At 39.9% G+C, this 20,533-nt stretch overlaps 1 protein-coding gene across 3 annotated transcripts in view; it reads right to left on the bottom strand.

The window, feature by feature from the left end:
* Positions 1-20,533, bottom strand: part of CHD7 (chromodomain helicase DNA binding protein 7) — a 188,790-nt gene that overhangs the window by 105,206 nt on the left and 63,051 nt on the right. For all 3 annotated transcript variants that reach the window (XM_050938872.1, XM_050938874.1, XM_050938873.1), the window contains one exon: positions 15,198-17,036. In XM_050938872.1, coding sequence (XP_050794829.1) covers positions 15,198-16,862 — 1,665 coding nt within the window. In that variant the 5' untranslated portion in view covers positions 16,863-17,036. The remainder of the gene's footprint in view (positions 1-15,197; positions 17,037-20,533) is intronic.

Here is a 20,533-nt window from a genome sequence, read left to right as displayed (position 1 = left end):
AGCCTGACCCCCACCACCCCGAGCAGGGGAGGGGGGTTCAAGCTTCAGGTTCAGCCCCAGGCCCCAGCAAGTCTAATGCCAATCCTGGAGATCCCATTGAAACGGAGTCATGACCCACAGTTTGAAAATCGCTGAGGGTATGTGATACCTTGTGGCTGCTAGTGTCTGTTTCTCTTCTGCTCAAGTATAGGTGGCAGACCACTGACAAGGAAGCGTGGCCAAGAATGCTGCCTATTAAGTGGGTCAAGAACTTACGTTTCTTATCCATATGCATGTATTTTGGGCATTTTATTTGTTCATTTGCAGATTTTTCTATGGCGCTTATCAGTGTGGTATGAGCACTTCAAACACTGAGTACAGAAATATCCCCATTTTACAGATAAGGAACTGATGCAGAGAGAATTTAAATGACTTGGTCAAAGTCACTTAAGGAATATGCGCCAGAGGTAAGAATAAAAACAGGATCTCTTGAAGACCAGTCTAATGTCCTGACCACAAAACCATCTTCCCGAAACATTTTTTCAGGAGAATAGTAGAGAGAAAGAGATGTTAATTTTTTAAATAAATATGAAACCCAATTTCTAATCTTTTTTAGGCCTTTATTCCATTGACATTATTTCTTCCAGTTCATGGCCCCTACCACTGATAAACATTTGCAATACCTCATTGTGAAAATGATTATGAAAGGTATGTATCTAATAGCTATGAAGCCAAAGATTTAAGAATGCATATTGCCCCAATCTAAAAACATATTTAAGATTAGCGTCAATATATATTATACACTAGTATTTGTAACTTTTACTCAAAAATATCACAAATTCAGAACCATAAGCTGTGTTTATAAACTGTACATTGTATCCAGCAACAACTGGCTGACACGGATGAAAGATTTCTTCCAAAAATAAAGCTAAGCACTTCATATTAATCAGCTCTCCCATATAGGGAAAATTACAGTGTTATCACAGTCAACAGGGCCAAAAAGATATGGGGTACCAGAGCTGTAAGTGGATACAGGGCCATCTGGAGAGAGAGATGGAAAGAAAAGTGGAAAAACAGAGTTCACATTGGCATCTAAATCGCAGGAAGTTCTTCATGAAGCTCTATTTTCCCCTTTATCTTTAACCTACAGGAACACGATTTAGACTTAAAGCCAGTAGGACGTACTAGCTGCTCAGCAATGGTGGTCAATGTGTTTTTGATTACAACAGCTGACATACCGTTTAGAAATAATTTAGCTACATTTAGGCATAATTAAAGTTTACTGATTGAGATTTTTCAAATTAGTACACAGGTTTTAACCATATGACTAAATTCCCTGCTTTGAGAAGTGTTTATTACACATTCACCCCTCAAACTCTTCCATACTTCAAACAAACACTTTTTTTTCTCTAAACAGGCCCAGTATAGTTAAGTTAAATAAATCAGTTCTATTCTTATCTTACCATGTCTTAACTACAGTATTTTTATACCAATGCAGTAAAGTCATTGTATGCCATATACACTACTGAAATGCAATAGCTGTTGCACTACTAAAGCTAAATAATTGTGGTTTGCAAAAAAAATGAAGTTACCAGCAACTTTATGCAAGTCTAAAACTCAAGAACATTGAAGTTTCCTGAGATGCAGTTTCCACTGAAGAAAGTGGCTTCATACAAATGTACACCAAAATCAATACATAGATAAGATTGCTTCCTCTTTCTTTCTGGAGGTAGCTGAAATGGAGGGAAGCTGAGGCTGGTTATACAGAAGCAGTTGCATTTAGCCTTTAATGCTCTTTGCACTTTCCCCTGCAGGACTGGAGGAAACAATGCATCAGCTTCTTCCTCCCTTGCAGCAGTATCTATCTGAGAGAAGAAAATTTGGCAGTGATTTGAGGAAAGAGAAGAAGAAGCTACAGAAGAACCAGCAGGAACAAACTTCTCCCCAGAAAACTCTGGCAGACCAGAGGACTGCAGACCTTCTGGAGTACTTCCAGCCCTTGGATTACACAGCAGGTGCAAGCCTTGTAAGCAAATGCCAAATTCAACTTTTCCTTAGATCCGCCCTTAAGACCACAGTGTCCTCCACACAGAGAAAGTCACTTTGAGAAACAGGCATAGAAGCTGAGAATTACCTGTAGATGGACAGCACAGTGTGATTTAGTATATTAGATACAGGAGTGAATCTGAAGACCATGGTTTTAACAACTTGGATTCTACTTGAGCAAAATCACAACCTCTCTTCCCCTCAACTTATTTCAGTTGATAAAGTGGGGGTAATACTATTTATTTACCTACTTCCTAGGGAAGTTGAGAATCATAACGAACATTTGTAAAATGATGCATTCAGGTCAGTCAGATGCAGAGGAGTTGTAAGAACTGGCTCAGATGTCTGGTCAGACCACTGATCCATTCTACCATGACCTCTATTCATAAACCTCCTTACATCTTCCAGTCAAAAAATGTAGACACGAATGAGAATTTTTATTGCAAACTTAAAAATGTTGTAAAAAAATCTGAGCTGAGCGGGGTGTAGTCACACAAAACAAGACTGCACGAGAATTTCCAGTTTCATTTAAAAATGTTTCTAGCCCTCTTGGCTGCAGAGAAAATGTAAAGCACATGCACAGTAAGGGCTCAAACCAGAAGCCGAATTAGAAGAAACCAGACTATATTATCTAAAACAGATCTCATGAGTTTTTGGCTGAAGACTTTTGAACTCATGAGATTGGTAGTACTGTTATAATGTTTTTGTTTGTTTGGGGCCCAGTAACAGCAAGCAACAGGACTGCAATATGATCTGTGTCTACCTAATGAATGGAAAAGGGAAGGTGACAAAATGTTATGCATGATGAAGCATGGGGTGGGGGGAGGAAACTGTACAAACAGCGGGTTTATTTATGTAAAGATATGGAGGCAAGTTTTATTTTATTTTATTGTATATTTAGTAATTTAATAGGGAAAACAGGTAGTTGAAGTAACAAATTAGTTATAACAAATATTACTAATGGAGGCAGCTGAGAAGACAGCAGTCTGGGTAATGGTATCATCAACAGCAAACAACGGTGAGCAAAACTTTGATTTTTAAATATTTTAGCTAGCTTTCAGAATGTAGAAAACAAGGTTTGCATTTGGCTCCAAAATTTTAGGCCTCTGTAACCAAAAAGATGGTAAACCTTTTTAGATAGTATCTTAAAACTTTGCTGTTGGTAGCTATTTCATGACATGCCAAAAACTAAGCCACCACTACCATCTATTAGACATAGTTCCATAGAATTGTTGCCAATTACCTAGGATTATTAAATAAGAACTCCCTCTCTAATAGCCAATCTTTTAATACTGTTTTCTCATATAGTGAAGGTGTTATGGTAAATTTGAGACGCTATTTCTCCAGACTGATGTAAAAAACCCAATATTTAGGCATCTCTGCAGGAGAAAACTGTGGATTTGTAAAAGAGAGTAATCTTAAAATAAATCTTAACAGCATGATAAACACTGAAAAGTATAAATGAGAATTGTGTTTGGTGCATTTCTTCTGAAAGTTAATTCAAGTGTGAGGTTCCTTTTTAATATAGCAGTAGCTGTTGTATGGCTGTTTACACTTATTTTACAGTATCCCTTCTATTGTTATTTTAAAAGCCATAATACTACTTTGAAAACATCAAAGGTCAAGCACTGCATTGGCCCACTAAATTCAGTATCTGCATGTTGATCCCGCAAGAGAAAGACTGATGTTAAAAGCAGGATTCATAACCCAGAGTGGTGGAAGCTAAGGCTATGTTTTCACTGCATGCTAAGCATGGCATAAAAATCACAGAGAAACTTTACCAATGGTAGTTTAACCCATGAAAGCATGACCACATTACTGTCTGGTCATGATCCACACCAACACTGGGTCCGCATCTGGCTGAGGTAAGCAATGGCTATCTGGGCACATATCCTAAGATACAGTGCCACAACTCACTGCGCTACATTGTGTTCATATTTGCAGGGTTTTGTGAGACAACTCATCTGCTACTGTGGATATCGTGTGAAGAAATGGTCTAGGTCCATGAAATTCATTTTCTGGCACACCCTTTCCATGTTTCTGTCTCTACCCCCAGAGAAAGCCATATCCTGTCTTTGGGATAACCCTGTGTTCCTTCCCCAGGACAGATTCTGCCCTCTACCACATCTCTGTGCAGACTGCGAGGACTTTGAAGTGTCCTCAAATCCACAGCCACTCTCTGAAAAGGATCTTCTGCGATAAGCAGTGACCTCATGACTGCTGCACCCGTATTTTGGGTTTTTCCCCAACCTCAGGTAGGACTCCCATTATGCAGTCTTCCTTAACTGCCTCCATTTCCTCAGCAGGAGTCTGCGCCATAGCAACACTAAACTATGTATGAAGCTAGTGAAACTACAAACTGTAAGCAGGAAGCTAAGTAGAGGCAGACTGGAGGACCAACATGTCTTGAATGTTGTGACTGCCTATAGCTGCATGCTGTCACTGCAGTTACCTCAGCGTAGCAATATGCATTAACAATTACTTCAGGATCTGCCCTGAAGTTTAAGGGAACAATAGTTATCTTGTTGTGTAGCACCGAGAGAGATGTGATGTGTGAATGTGTAGTATGTTATGGGGAAAACTTGCTGTCTACAGTGAAGACAAGCCCTTAGATATAGTCAGCTTTGAGGGATCAGAAAAGGAGGAAGATGAGCTAAGTTACCAGCATCTCACACCCAAGAAGTAGTAAGCAGTGGCACTGTCCTCTGTCCTGGATGGTGCCAACATTCATTTCACAAAGTGATGTACCGCAAATTTTGTGTGATTTTTTTCCCCTTTTTGAGAGAAGGCTGACAGTTACTGAATTTTAAGCTGAAGTTCACAAGTTACCAGGATTTTCAGAGTATTTCAAGTCAAAGACCAATTCTCTCCTTTGCACCAATTTTCCATTATTTTACATTTAGTTCATCTGTTGATCATGTAGATATTGAGATGTGCATTGAAATAACAGATTTATCTTTAGAAAACGGTTTTTAAATTGTGAAAAGAGACACTTTAAAAATAAAGATATAAATACATGCCAAAGTGCATGGCATATTCTACCTGTGGAAAAGTGGCAAAGAGATCTGATCTGAAATGACAACTTAAAGATCAAAAGAATACCAAATAAATTATATTTAAAAATCCTAAATGTAGTTGTCTGCATAACCATTAATCAAAAATGCTTTTTTAATTCACTGTTCTGGAAACTGTATCTGAAAACTCCTTGCCCAACTATTCCAGGGGGAAAAAATTTCAGGTCAGCTTTTCAAACTGCCCACATTCAACGCATTAACCTCTAAGAACAAGCCAAATGACTCTACAGTCTACCAAATCAGCATGCTGTTGTGTACTTGTTTTTTTATGCTAATACTGCAAACTGGCTTCAGCCAGCCTCATGAACAGATAATTTAATGGCACAAATTACTTTCCTCCAGTTAACTTATGGCACCTGATGTGGCAAAATGCTCCTAACAATGTTTCTCAAAGTCATTTGTATCTCCTTAACTCCATTTTTTTAAACTAAGACTTTTTGCCCAAGGGCATATACACTCAAGAGCTAGTCTCTAATCTCTTATTTAGAAGAATGTATATAGTCCCTTTGTTTTCTTGGGAACCAGGGGGAGCAGAAATGGAGGAAGAAGAGGGTAATCTTTACATCCAAAGTTAAATCCCAAGACGCTCTCAGCAGTAAAAAATGCAAACAATTCTCTTAGAGGCCATACATTTTTCTTAATTATTCATAAACATATTAGAGTTTTGTAGTTTGCACTTTGAATTTCCTCTGCAAAACATAAAAGAAAATAATTGGCATTAAAATGTTATACTCTTTGAATGAGAGAGATGGAATGCAGACAAGCTCACTGTTGGAGCATTTCCATAATAATAAATAGAAGACAGCTAGTCAGTATAACTTAAGAATAGATATGAAATATCTTCCTTGACCTTAACTGATAAGAGTTTAAAAACAGTCTCATAATTGTTCAGTTTCTTGAAAGAAAAATACAGATAAATTTTAATTATGTTCTGTCCCTCATACAAATGAAAGACACAAAAGTGTGGCAAAACAAATTACCATTACCCCATACTTTTTTCTGTACTAACCTCCCTCTCAACTCATACAGATTTTCTTCTTTACTTTTCAGTTCTAGTAGAATAATCTTCATCTAATGTTGATAATATTGGGATGGCTTGCAGTTTCTTGCAAGTGATACTGCCACAGCAGTCAGCAGTAGTTACTGCCTGAAAATTGTATTTTACTCTGGCATGTTGAAGAACCCAGCAGCCAGCCAAAGAGAGATTAAGGTATATATGCATGTTTTGGCCGTCTGACTCCCAACGAAACCTGCAGCTGGCTTGGATAGAGAAAAACATCAATTTTTCCACAGTCATACTCTCCACTCAAACTGGCTAAGAGTTTTTTGGACTGCCAGAATTTGCACCCTCTCACTGTTGGCTTCAGGCCTAAAAGATGCCTCAAACAGATTACGATTCCAGTAGCAACCATCGTTTTATGTTGTCTGAGATGGAAGAGCAGTACACAGGACACTTCCAGAAGATCTATCAATAACAGCAGCATTGTATGAGAAAGATTACTACTTCTATTTCTGATACAGAAAGTTAAGACAACTTTTAAAAAATTATTTATAACAAGTTTAATGAAAAAGCCGAACACATGCTGGATAAGAAAAGTAAAAACTAGTCTTTGCTTAAAATTCAATATTTAATAGTGACAAAACACTGACTTGTTCGCAGTGTTGTAGCCATGGGATATGACACACACAAGGCAGGTGGAGGTAATTTATTGGACCAGCTTATGTTGCTGGAGGTGACAAGCTTTTGAGCTTCACAGAGCTCTCTCAAAAGCTTGTCCCCTCCAGCAACAAAAATATCCAATAAAGGATATTGCCTCAACCACCCTGTCTCTCTCAAAGGCCTGACTTGTTAATCTCATAGTATCAGTATTTTGTTTAGCCATATAATATTAATTTAGGTTTGGTAACCAAATGAAAGAAACTGGCAGCGTAAATTACAGATCAGTAAAAAAACATGATCTGGTCACTTTTCTTGCTACAACCCCACCTACTCTGTATGCAAATTAAGCCAATTGGAGGGTGAAATTTTCACCCTTTCAGCATGCAAAGAACACCAATTTATTCACACTTTCTGATGTGTAGCTTAGTACATCATTTAAGCTGCCTCTGAATTTGACTATTAGAATCTAGGCTATTCAGATTTTTTAAAAGGTAATATTCTTAATTTACACAATTTTCAGAGAGAGTCTACTAGGACTGAGGCTCAATCCCAAGAAGTTTGAAAAACTAATGGACCTGTCACAAGAGTTACGCTGGTAAGGATCTATTGAATGGTCCCTCCCTTTGTTCTCTCACACCTCTCAATCCAGTAGGTCAGGCAATGTCCCACTCCTTTGCGAGTTGCAATGTTGCAGCTACTGGTAAATTTTAATCAGTAGGCACCATGAATGAGTTCAGTACAACACACAAACTAGGAGCATTGGCTCAGCTCTTCTCAGAAACTCCATTTCAGCGAGAAATCAAGCACCTCAAATAGTATCCCCCTTCCGCAGCAATGTTACAGTGCAGCTATTGCAGTGCTCCTCATTTTACTTTCCAGACATTATTGGAAAAAAGTTTCTATGTCTCATTATTTAATTATTCCTATATTTAACTACAGTAATGCAGATTACTTAGTGCTTGCGAAATATGATTGACAGACAGCACTTGAGACTGAAGACTTCAACTTATGCACAGCTAACTGAAAATGTCTGTATTGTGCCTCCCTCAGTATGTCTGAATTCTGACTGGAAGGAGTCTCTGTGCCCATTCTATTTTTGGCATCTTTGCCACGTCTGCCAAGAAGGGTGCTAATTACAGTGGTGATCCTTGTGATATGATCAGTCTACAAGGAACCAAAATGAAACCTGCAACTCACTCCTAATAGGCCAAACAGTAAAGGATTCCACTTTCTACTGATCTGGTCTAGATATCAACTGGTGACCTAGGATTGTAAAGATCCTTATCCCATTACTAATCCTCAGCCATCCAGTCCCTGTGACTCCCAACCAGCATATATTTTTCATCTTTTTTATATATTTGTTGGCAGTTTTTAAGCAACAAGAGATAGGGTGTGCAGAATTCTGTACATTTTAACTTCGCTCTCAATTTATAGACAAGGAAATGAATGTTTAATTTCCTTCCAGGATGCCGCTACATACAATTACTCATTTAGCCATGATCATTATAGGTGATTATAGTCCAAAGTGAGACTAGCTTGGAACCACTGAGAAAATTACTAAAATTGCCTCCACTGTCGTCAAAGTTATGCAGTGGTTTTTATTTCTTTTTGAGAAAGTTACTTTTGTGTTTTAATTTTATACAAAAATTATAGAATCATAATTTAGGGCTGGAAGGGACCTGGAGAAGTCATCAAGTCCAGCTCCCCTATGCTGAGGCAGGAACAAATAAACCTAGACCATCCCTGTCAGTATTTGTCTGACCTGTTCTTAAAAACCTCTAATATGTTGGGGATTTCACAACCTCCATTGACAGCCAATTCTAGAGTTTAGCTACCCTTATAATTAGGAAGTTCTTCCTAATATTTAACCTATATCTTCCTGGCTGCAGATTAAGCCCATTTTATTTCTTATCCTGCCTTCAGTTGACATGGAGAACAACTGACCACAGTTCTCTTTATAACAGCCCTTAACATATTTGCAGACTTTTCAGATCCCGCCCCCCCCCCGACTTCTTTTCTCAAGATTACCCATATTGAGGTGGTTTTTTGTTTTGTTTTTTGTTTTTGTTTGTTTGTTAAAACACACTTTTCCTCATGGGTCACATTTTCTAACCCTTTTATCATTTTTGTTGCTCTCCTCCGGACTCTCTCCAATTTGTCCATACATCTCCTTAAATGTGGCATCCAGAATTGCATATGGTACTCTAGCCGAGACCTCCTCCATGGCAAGCAGAAGAGGACAATTATCTCCCACATCTTACATACAACACTCCTGTTAACACACCCCAGAATATTAGCTCTCTTTTACAATCGTATCACATTGTTGATACATATTCAATTTGTGATCCACTAAAACCCTAAGCGAAGTGAAGTACTGTGCACTTATCTTTACCGAATTTCATCTTATTTAATTCTGACCAATTCTCCAAGGCCCTTCTGAAATCTAATCCCATACTCCAGAGTGCTTGTAACCCATCTCATCTTGGTGTCATTTGCAAACTTTATAAGCATACTCTTCACTCCATTATCTAAAGTTATTAAAGAAAATATTGAATAGTACCAGACCCTGGACTGACCCTCACAGGACACCATGGATATGCCCTCGCAGTTTGACAGCAAACCATTGATAACTGCTCTTTGAATATGGTCCTTCAAACAGTTGTACACCCATCTTATGTGAATTCATCGAGACTGTATTTCCCTACTTTGCTCATGAAAACGTCACATGGAATTGTGCCATAAGTCTTACTAAAAATCAAGATATATTACATCTACTGCTTCCCCCCATCCACTAGGCCAATAACACCATCAATGAAGGAAATTAGGTGGGTTTGACATTTCTTGACAAATCTATGCTGGTTATTCCTTATAATCCTATTATCCTCCAGAATTTTAAAAACTGATTGATTAATAATTTGTTCCAGTACTTATCCAGATATTTAAGTTTGGTTGACTGGTATGCACTCTCTTAGGTCTTCTTTGTTCCCCTTTCTAAGGACAGGTACTATGTCTGCCATTCTCCTGTCCTCTGGGACATCATCTGTCCTCCAGGAGCTCTCAAAGATAATTGCTAATGATTCCGAGACTGCTTCAGCAAGTTCCTTAAGCATCATAGGATGAATTTCATCAGGCCCTGCTGACTTGAATACATCTAACTTATCTAAATATTCCTTATAGTTTTGATTTATGTTCCTTCCCCTGTTGTTATTAATTGCATTAAGTATCTGATCACCCTTAGCCCTTTTAGTGAAGACTGAGCAAAACAAGCATTAAGTACCTCAGCCTCCTTGATGTCATTAGTTAGCAGCACTCCTTCCTTGCTAAGTAAATGACATTTTCTTTTGTCTCTCAACATATTTAAAGAGCCTCATCTTATTCCCTTTTATATTCCTTGCTAGGTGTAACTCATTTTGTGCCTTAAGCCACGTCTACACGTGCAGCACTGCAGCTGCACTGATACAGCTGGGCTGCTGCAGTGCATCTGGTAAAGACGCTATGCCAGCGGCATAAAAAAAAGCCACCCCCATGAGCGGCATAAGCTAGGTCAGCGGGAGAAGCTCTCCCACCAACTAAGCACGGTGCACACTAGCGCTTATATCAGTGTAACTTATGTCACTTGAGAGGTTGAATATTCACATCCGTGAGCAACCAAGTTTTGATGATATAGACACTAGTGTAGACATTGCCTTAATCTTTCAGATTTTTCCCCTATATGCTTGCACTATTCTTTTGTTGTTCTCCTTAGCAATCTGTCCACGTTTCCACTTTCGGTAGGATTCCTTTATGATTATCTGATCATTAAAGAGCAACTAATGGAGCTACACTGGCCTCTTACTATTCTTCTTATCTTTCCTTTGCTTTGGGATAGTTTGCTGTTGTGGCTTTAATACTGTCCCCTTGAGAAACTACCAGCTATCCTTAACTCCTTTTTCCCTTAGATTTGGTTTCCCGTGAAATCTTATCTACCAGTTCTCTGAGTTTGTTAGTTTTTTTAAGTTCATTGTCCTTATTCTGTAGCTCTCGCTCCTTCCTTTCCTTAGAACTATGAAATCTATCATTTCAAGATCTTTCATGCAAAATGTTTTTCACCTTCAGATGTGCTACCAATTCCTCCCTGACTGTTAGAATCAAGTCTAAAATGTCTGTCCCCCGGCTACTTCCTTCATTTTCTGAAATAAGAAGTTGTCGCCTATACATTCCACAAACTTACTGTAAATTTTGTTTTGCCATATTACTTTTCTAACAGATGTCTGGATAGTTAAAGTCCAATATTACTAGCAATACTTGTGTTTTGGATATTTCTGCTACTTGTTCTAGAAATGCCTCATACACCTCCTTTTCCTTATTTGATGGCCTGTCGTAGAACCCCCTGCCATGACATCACCCCTATTTTTTTCTTACCCCTTTTATATTTACCTAGAGACTTTCAACTGGCCTGCCTCACCTCCTCCTGGACCTCAGAACAGGTGTATATATTCTTGATGTATGATGCAACATCTTCCTGTGCTTACTAAAGAAGCTATACCCCTCTATACCAACATTCTAGTCATGACATTTATCCCTCCAAGCTGTGATGCCAATTAAGTGATAATTTAGCCTACGGACTTACACTTCTCGTTTAATACAAAGTAACTTGAAAGAATCAAGCTTTTCATGAGTATCAATCTCTCGCCAACTCAAATGAAGAAAGCAGAGAGATCATAAGACATCTGATGGACATGAAGCAAACAAATTCTGTATCACTGGTTTCAGGTTATAAAAGCACAGCAACAAGGATTTCAACACTATTGTAACCTTCATTTAAAGAGGAAAGTCTTCACTAAAATGGGCGCTTCATGTTCAAGTTGTATAGTTTTTAAGGAGAAAGGGATACTAAAGTGTCTATACCAAGTATTAGTCAGGTGAGACATGGCAAGCCAAGTTGCATACTGTATTACACAACCTTGCACCACTGCTTAGTGCAATTTAATCCATTTAAAATAATTGCCCATTAGGAAACTGTTTTCTTCTATTTTAATTTGGTCAAACTAAAGGAATCTAGATTTTCCATTCAAGGAGTAACATCTCTAGCCACAAAATGCTTGATTTATACTTTAAAATATTAGAATGAAAGCAGTCATGATTATAGTCAATTACTCTACCACCATTCACCTTTTTCCAATTATATGTATGAGTTCAGGATCACTAATGAGCTATCAAAGCTTTTATTTATTTAGCACACAAATTGCTTTTATTTTATATTTCACCACAATACTCATTTAAAAATTAGTGTCTCAGAAGTACATTTGGAAAGATTTTTCACTGAAATAGTAGACAGAACTTTCTATGTCGGGGTGGGCAAACTTTTGGGCCCAAGGAAGGGTCATATCTGGGAATAGAAATTGTATGGTGGGCCACGAATACTAACAAAATTGGGTTTGGGGTGCAGAAGGGGGTGAAGGCTCTGGGTTGGGGGTTTGGGCTCTGAGGTCGGGCCAGAAATGAGGCGTTCAGGGTGTGGGAGGGGACTACAAGCTCAGAAGGGGGTGAGGGTTCCAGCTAGGGGTGCAGACTCTGGGATAGGGCTGGAGATGAGGAGTTTGGGGTGTAGGAGAGTGCTTCAGGCTGGGACCGAGGGTTTCAGAGGGTGGGAGGGGGATCAGGGCTGGGGGAGAGGGTTAGGGGCTCCGGCTGGGGGTGCAGACTCTGAAGTGGGACTGGAAATGAGAGGTTTGAGGTGCAGGATAGTGCTCTGAGCTGGGATTGAGGGGCCTGGAGGGTGGGGAGGGGGATCATGGCTGGGGTGGGGTTGGGAATTAGGGGTTTGGGGTGCAGGAAGGGGGATCATGGTTGGGGTGCAGGCTCTGGGGTGGGGTTGGGAATTAGGGGTTTGGGGTGCAAGTGGCTGCTCTGGGCTGGGATTGAGTGGTTTGGAGGGTGAGAGGAGGATCAGGGCTGGGGAAGGGGGAGGCTCAGGGGTGCAGGCGCCAGGCAGCACTTACCACCAAGCAGCTCACAGAAACAGCAGCATTTCCCTTCTCCAGCTCCTACGCGAAAGCGCAGCCAGGCAGCTCTGCATGCTGCCCCATGCACAGGCACCACGCTGCATCTCCCACTGGCCACGGCTGCCACTATGTGCAAGAACTGGAGGGAAGCCATGCCGCTGCTTCCAGGAGCTGTGTGAAGCAGCCCCGACCCTGCTTCCTGGCTGGAACGCTGGAGCAGGACAAGCACCAGACCCCACTCCGCAGTGGGAGTTCGAGGGCCGGATTAAAATGGGTGGCAGGCTGGATCTGGCCCAAGGGCCATAGTTTGCCCACCCCTGTTCTACATTAAAGACAATATTTCTTCCAAACCCTCTAATATGGCAAAATGTGAGACTGTTGAAAGTTTTACTGTGGCGCTACCAGATGTAACACTGAGTGAAACTGTGGTGTAAATTTACAGTGCTCCATATATTTTTAATAAGTAATATTTATTAAAGGGAATTTAAATTATGCAAGTCTTTTGGAAATTAGGGTCCATCCTCACTACCATTTTGTGAGAGATCTTCACGTGAGTTTCATTTCACCTCTTTTTTGCCCAGGCTATGTTATTATTTCTTCGTGCATCTGTCTCATCATGTTTTTGCAAGTTCTGCTTTCCATTTTTCCATTCTTGATTTTTCCTCCCTGTTGCTTTATATTCTCATCCTTTTCTCTTCATTTGTCTCCTTGTCTTCACCTTGTTATGATGTTCAAACCTCTTGTCTGTCCTGCAGCATTCTTCTCCTCCTTATATCATTTTCTCCAACCTGTCTTACTCTTTTTCTAGATCCCTACCCATTCTAACACAAACACTTAGTTTTGCTCTCCTTTCCATCTTCCCCTTTCCTTGGGATACAGCTGGCAATATATAAGTATTTCCAAGAACAATTCTGCCAACTAGCAGATGATGGATAATTCTCTGGGCATTCTGCTGAACTTTAATTTAGAGAAAAAAATTGCAAATAAAACATTCGAAATTTACTAGAATGCACACAGCCTGCACAAGGCTCCTTCAACTCACTAGCTGATTTGAAAAAAAAAAAAAATATCCTGAAAATATTCACCCCCCTCAAACCCGTTTCTCTACCCCTGCTCCCACACAGCTTCTCCTCTTATCCCCACATGGCTTCCACCTCTTGATTTCCACCCATTGCTTCACCTACCCTGTGGCTTTCCCCAGGATTTCATTTTGTCCAGCGAGCGCAGAAGCCTCTCCCACCAGCTGAATCACCATCTCTCCTCCACCCCCCACCAGCTGCCTCTCTCCACCCATGCATCTGATTCCCAGATCCATCACATGCTGTGCTGAGCAGCTAGCAGAAGCAGCCGGCAGGCAGCAGTCAAGTGGGCTGCTGAGCAGCTGCTTTCCATGCAGTGCTGGGACAACTGCTCATATGATTTATTAGACTTATTGTATCAGACCTTATGACTGCATTCCAACAATTATCTCCAAATATTTATGGGTAGTGCTACTTGGGATTGATTTTGGATATAATGAAGAATTGAAAAAATGGAATATATTATACCATGATGTATCTGCCACCTATACATACAACAAAAAGCTCATGTCTGATTGGGCATATCAGTCGAGATATAGTGATGGCAAACTTGAAAAAGATGAGAGATCTGATTTGATCATGCACAAAAAGAGTATAGATGCTTAGTCAAACCTGCTAAGTTAGGTTGGAAAAGGCTCTCAAGAGTTCCAGTACTTCCAGCTTCTGAATGGGAAACACTGTCAGAGCAGTGCTATTTTAAGTGGAAGCAGGAAGTTAAGAGACTCAGTAAAACCAAAGTTGTGTGCATGTGTGTGACTCATCCAAGCCTCAAGAGGTTTGGTTTTAGGCTAAGATTCACATCTGCTCTTATTTTATCTAAACCAGGTTGCCCACCTCTCATCATCAGGTGCATTATTTAGTGCTGGAAAGTTTCATATGAAAAGATGGGGAACTTTTCCTTGACGAACTTTCAACTTTATACTAAATTAAAGCATTTCAAATCTGCATCCCAAGCCTAAATTTGCTTTAATCAAGAAGTACAGCTATATTAAGCCAGCTTCACTCTGCAAGTTTGCAAATGCTTAAGTGTTGGTTTAATGATACTGTGAAAATTTAGACACAAACTTTCAGCTTTCTCTCATAAGATTCACCACAATAATAAAATAATTGTTGCATTCAGGATAATTTTGATGTTGCTTCACATTTAAACGTACTATGGTGTAATCTTGTAAAAACCATCACGAGACATAGGCAACGAATGAAGTTCCGGTAGCTTGCTACTCAATAAAAATATAAGTAAAATAGGAAAGACAACCACCAGTACATAGAACAGTCAAGGCAGAAAATGGTTTCAGAGCAATAAACCTGTATCCCAGGGTCTGAATAGATACATAATTGAAAAACAAACACTCTCTTTCAGCTGGAAGTAACTTACCTGAAGGACAGGCACTTTTTGTGGTGTATTCTGTGGTGACTGGTGAAGCTGTGCCCAAGGCTGGTGGTGGGGATGTGGTGGTGAAGACTGATGATGTATCCCTGGATGAGGTGGCATGGGAGGACAAGTTGGAATTTGCTGTTGAAAAGATGTCTGTTGGCTGGGATGCTGCTGGCCAGATATCAGTCGTTCTTGTATTGCTTGTGGATCTGCAAGGCCAACACCTGGACAACCATTTGGTCTCATGTGCCCACCCATCTCCCGTGGAGTTGAAGACATACCCATAAATGGACGACTCTGTTGCATGTTTCGGGGGCCCATATTCCTCTGTCCAATTCCCATGGCACCAGGAGGCTGGTGTGATGGCTGAGGATGGGGTATATTTGGATAACTACCAACTTCCATTGGTATTCCAGCACTACCAGGCCTAACCTGTGGAGGGGGGGTACCTGCTGGATTACTCATTGCTTTCATAGGTGACATGGGAGGTGGAGAGGCATAAGTTCCCTGAGGCTGTGAGGGGTGCATAGTTTGTGTGTTCATTTGGTTGAGTGAGCCACTAGGGTGAATGGGCTGCTGGTGCATTAGTCCTTGACCGCTGTTTGATGGAAATCCTACAGCATTTGTGTATCTTGGTACAGATTGATTCATTGGAGTGTTACTTGTAAGGCCTAAATTCTGATTCATCCCTGTATTGTTAACTAATCCCTGATTTAGGTTACTGTAAGGATATCGAGAATACTGCCCTGAGTTGTTTATAGTAGGTGAGGGTACTGTCTGGCTCCGAGAACTAAAATTAAGTGTTTGTGGCCTAACAGAACCCTGCTGAGGAGGATTAGGGGAAAATCTGGGACTGTGGGCTACTGATTCTCCATGGAGCGCGGTGGGGGGATGGTGGTGAAATTGTTGGACTGAGTGTCGCAAAGAAGGTGCCATGCTGGGATTCTGTTGGGGCACATGAGACAAGTGGCCAGGTCCTGAGGTGGCAATGAAAGGATTTCCCTGATTAAGACCTTCTTGACCTTGAGAAAACTGGTTCATCCTCTGCTGTTGTGGTTGACCATGCTGCTGCATTGAAAAATCACCACGAGCCATGTAGTTTCCCATTTGCTGCATGTGCTGAGAATGCCCCTGCCCAGGGGGTCCTGACGGTGTCTGTGGTTGCTGCGTCGCTTGCTGCTGCTGGTATGGCGCTCTTATTTGGTCAGGCACCTGAACAGCCCGCGGTCCCCACAAAGAGCCACTGTCTACAAAGGGTTGCCCATGCCTTTCATTCTGCATATTAGGATAGACTCCCATCTGACCACCAGTGCCACTGCCATGAGGAACCTGAGGAACTGGAGGGTTGTGATACTGTGAGTGAGGAGAGGCTATACCATTCCCAGGAGCATTACTCATCATTCTGTTAGGCTGATCCATCAGATGTATTTTTTGCTGTTCATATTGATTATAGTGATCAAAGTGGGTCAACTTCGCTTGGTTTTGATTGGTGGGAGGATGATGAAGAGAAGACTGTAAGGAGGGGAATCCTTGATCTATGGGCATTTGCTGCCCCATAGGATTTACTGTATTTTCAGGATATCCACATTCCCCAAGACCTTCCAGCCCTTCACTGAAAATATTCCCATCTTCTCCAAATAGACTCATCATTCCCGGATCTGCCATCTTTTTTCGGCACAAAGCTCCTCAGAGCTACAAGTAGAAAGCTAGTCTGTGCTTCACCTCACTGAGGTGTTTGTCCTCAAAGTCTTTAATCCTCAACTAATCTCCTTCATGTCATTCCATATTTCCTTAATTCTTTCGGACCACGTAGTGTCAGCCAAAGTCTGGTTACCGATCCTAGAAAAAAAGAGGAAAAAGAAAATTGGAAACAAATAAAATAGTCATACAATATTATAACACACCTCTGCTAGATGACACTAGATTGTTTCAGATGCTCAAGTGTATTTTTTAAATCTATTTCACTTTAAGAAAAACTCATTAGCTTCTATCAGAAGCTTTATTATGATAGGGCACTAGAGTGCAAGCAAAACACTAACCTTAACCTTAAATTAATCCATTCACTACACTTCCTAGTGTTCCATTCTTGGATGGAACAGAACAAAAGAACAACATGCAGCAGCAGCAGCTGCCACAGCAGGCAGGCAGATGTATGAATACAGCCAAGCAGCCCATCTGCTGAACTAAAGCCCTGAAAATGCTCTAGTTACCAACAGCATGTCCTTAACCTTATTCCCCTGAGCAGTGTAATCAGATAAGCAGGCAGCAGCATCAAGGGCTATGATAAGCTAAAGTTAGTTAAATAGACAACAGGATTGTGCAACAACAGTAGTGACCCTTTTAAAAGCTAAAGATTTTAAAACTGTAGATTTATATAAAAATTAAGGTGTTATTTTGCATAACAGTGATACAGGTCACAAATGGCTACTTTGTTAAATTAAAAATGGAACTATACAATATTGTTTCCCTCATTGCAAAACTATGAAGTTATTAGCTTCAAAACTGAAATAAAAATGAAAAGCTTTCATTCTGCAAGAGGGCAGATTTCTAAATGCCATGTTCAAACTAATACCCATGGCTCCAAACCCACTGCAGATCAAATCCATGACAGAATTTTTCTGTGGATAGAGGAAGTTCAATCACCGGGGTTCACTATTCACCTTCAGGCAAACTCCTTACTAATGACATAATACACATTTGTGACTACATACTAAAGTGTTTCAGAGTAAGACATACATTCTGCTTTGTATACAGTTGATATTCCTCCTGAAAACAAAACTCCAACTAACTACGAAGAACTGGTCACGGCTATAGTATTTTATTCATTTAAATACTTATGGCAGGTAATTATTACTGTTTGCAATATTGTTGTAGCTGTGCTGGTCCCTGGACATGAAAAAACACAAGGTGTGCAAGGTAATATTTTTTATTGGACCAACTTCCTTTGGTGAAAGAGACAAAGCTTTTGAACTACAGAATTATTCCTCAGGCCCAAACATGAAGAAATCTGAAGTTCAAAAACTTGTCTCTCTCAGTTAAGTATTACAGCACATGATGTCAGTTAAAAACTTTACATTTACAGTAATGGATTACTTCCCAAACAGAAAGGTTCCAAGAAAGTTCTAGCTTTTTCCATACAGGACTCAACTAAGTTTAAGATGGGATGAATGACATTTTCTTAAAAAAGTCATCTGCAAGTGGGATTAGGCTCTTTTGTGATTATTAAAAAGAGGACCTAAACAATTTTTTTTTTTTAATATTAGAAATTCAGATTCTGTGATCTATGGCTGGAGGACATCTCAACATGGTAAGGGGTTGTCCACATGGCAACTGGAACCAAAATAACTAACTTTGTAAACTATTATTTCAGTACAATTCTGTTTCAGAACACTTATTTCTGTGTTATCAAAAGAGTTATTGTTTAAAACTTCATTTTTATTAATACCTATTTAATTTAATAGCCAACATTCGGAGAAAGGCCATCTTTTTGATGTTTCAACCACCATTCCTTCAATTGGAGATGTCAGCTAAGATGATACATTCTGTATCCTCCAGCAAAACCAAGAGAGATATTGCAAAGGGAAAAATGTCAATAGATTTTTGGTTGTGCATTTGTTTAACCACTTTCCAAAGACTTCTCTACAAAAAGAATACAAGCTCCCCTTCCTGTTTTTTTAAAAAAATCCATTCATCACCACTTTTAAATGACCATCAATCCAATAAGATCTAGATAATTTAGGGTAAATTTCTTGAGTCTCAAATATCCTTAGAAGTACAAACTTATTAAAAAGTCAGTTACAAAGGACATAATTGTAGAGGTGTTTAAATATTTAATTATTAACACAAACTTCAAGTCAGAAAAATCAGCCATATCAATGGTAAGGCCTGTTTCACTCATGCAATCTTACAGCACAAAGCTGCCGTAAGCTAGGCTACACTGTTGCTTTGAACTTTCTTTGCATAGAGCAGTGGTTCTTAATCCGTGGCCCAATCAGCGCGCAACTGCAGCCCATGTGAGATCCTCAGGGCCAAACAGATTGTATATATATTGTGTGGGTACAGCCCACAAAGGTAAATAGGTTGAGAACCACTGGCACAGAGGAATCCCTCCAGTGGCTTAGGGCCACTTCAGCAGCTCCTACATTACCACTCCCCCTGGCAATTGGTGTAATACATATAGCAGCTGGGGCACTCCTCTACATAGTCAGCCTCCAGCTATCAGAAAAGCCTTCTTGCCAAGGAGTGGACTAGCTCCTGGAGTTCCAGGGAAGCCTAAAAGGTGACTTACAGCCACAATAGCTTCCTACCGCCCACCTTCTCCTGCATGGAACACAGCTTGGGCAAGCCACAGAATCTGGCTCAAGCTGCCCAGTCATCTAACTGTTCAGTTATGTAGCATAATATTCCTCATTCCGCATTTCTCATCTTGGATAATGAAGAGAGTTTCTCTTTCAGGTTGTTAGTGCTTTGGATTCAAACAATGCATGAAAATATTTGTTTAGAGATATGTGTTTGCATTAGTTTCAATTTCAGGAACATTTCTGTTAACCTTATTTTTAAGGGTTTTTTATATTTAAATTTAGTATCAAATATAAAAGTTGATTGTGGCCATTTAAACGGGAAGCAATAATTTAGCTGTCCTTACACTTCCAAAAAGGGCTACTGTTAAAAAACCACTATCAAGAAATTTGGTTATGCCAAATATCTACTTCTGTCAGGAAGACATATCTTCTATGAAATATTCCTATCTCAGGAGTTTAAGCAGCATTATACAGAGTGTGTAATTACCAAGAAAGCTATTACAATATATAATTAAGATGATCAGCTAGAGAAAAATCAAACCAGAATGCATATATTGACTTTGAAATTGTCATGTCCAGATTTCCTAAGTAGGGTATCTTACCAAAAAACCCACAACCATGTAATCTTAGTGGTGTCTAGGTCTTAATTTCAAATAAAATAATGCTATGAAACAGTTCTGAAGGTCCCATATTGGTAGAGCAAAGGGCTTAAGTAAGCAAGTTCATCAGCTCAGTAGAGCAAACAACTTGCTCCACTAAATGTTCTACCTTTAACAGTGCCTAGCGATCAGTGAAAAATGTACTCAGTTTGTTGATGAAGATTAAAATTTAAGCATTCGACTTGGCTATTAAAAAAAAGTTACGTAGTATGACTAAGGACTATGGAGGTGGTGTGAAAATTTCTCAGCATTATAAAAAGTTCAGTATTTGTGAGTACTGCATCTTCTTCACGGTCATCATTTCCAAAATGCCTTAAAATTGAGAGTTCTGTTTCCATAGAGTAGACAAACAGGCTAGCCCAGTGGTCCCCAACAT

Source organism: Gopherus flavomarginatus, chromosome 2 (genome assembly GCF_025201925.1).
Source record: "Gopherus flavomarginatus isolate rGopFla2 chromosome 2, rGopFla2.mat.asm, whole genome shotgun sequence".
Taxonomy (NCBI): domain Eukaryota; kingdom Metazoa; phylum Chordata; order Testudines; family Testudinidae; genus Gopherus; species Gopherus flavomarginatus.
Note: the sequence above shows the minus strand (reverse complement) of the source record. Positions and strands in the feature narration are given on the sequence as shown.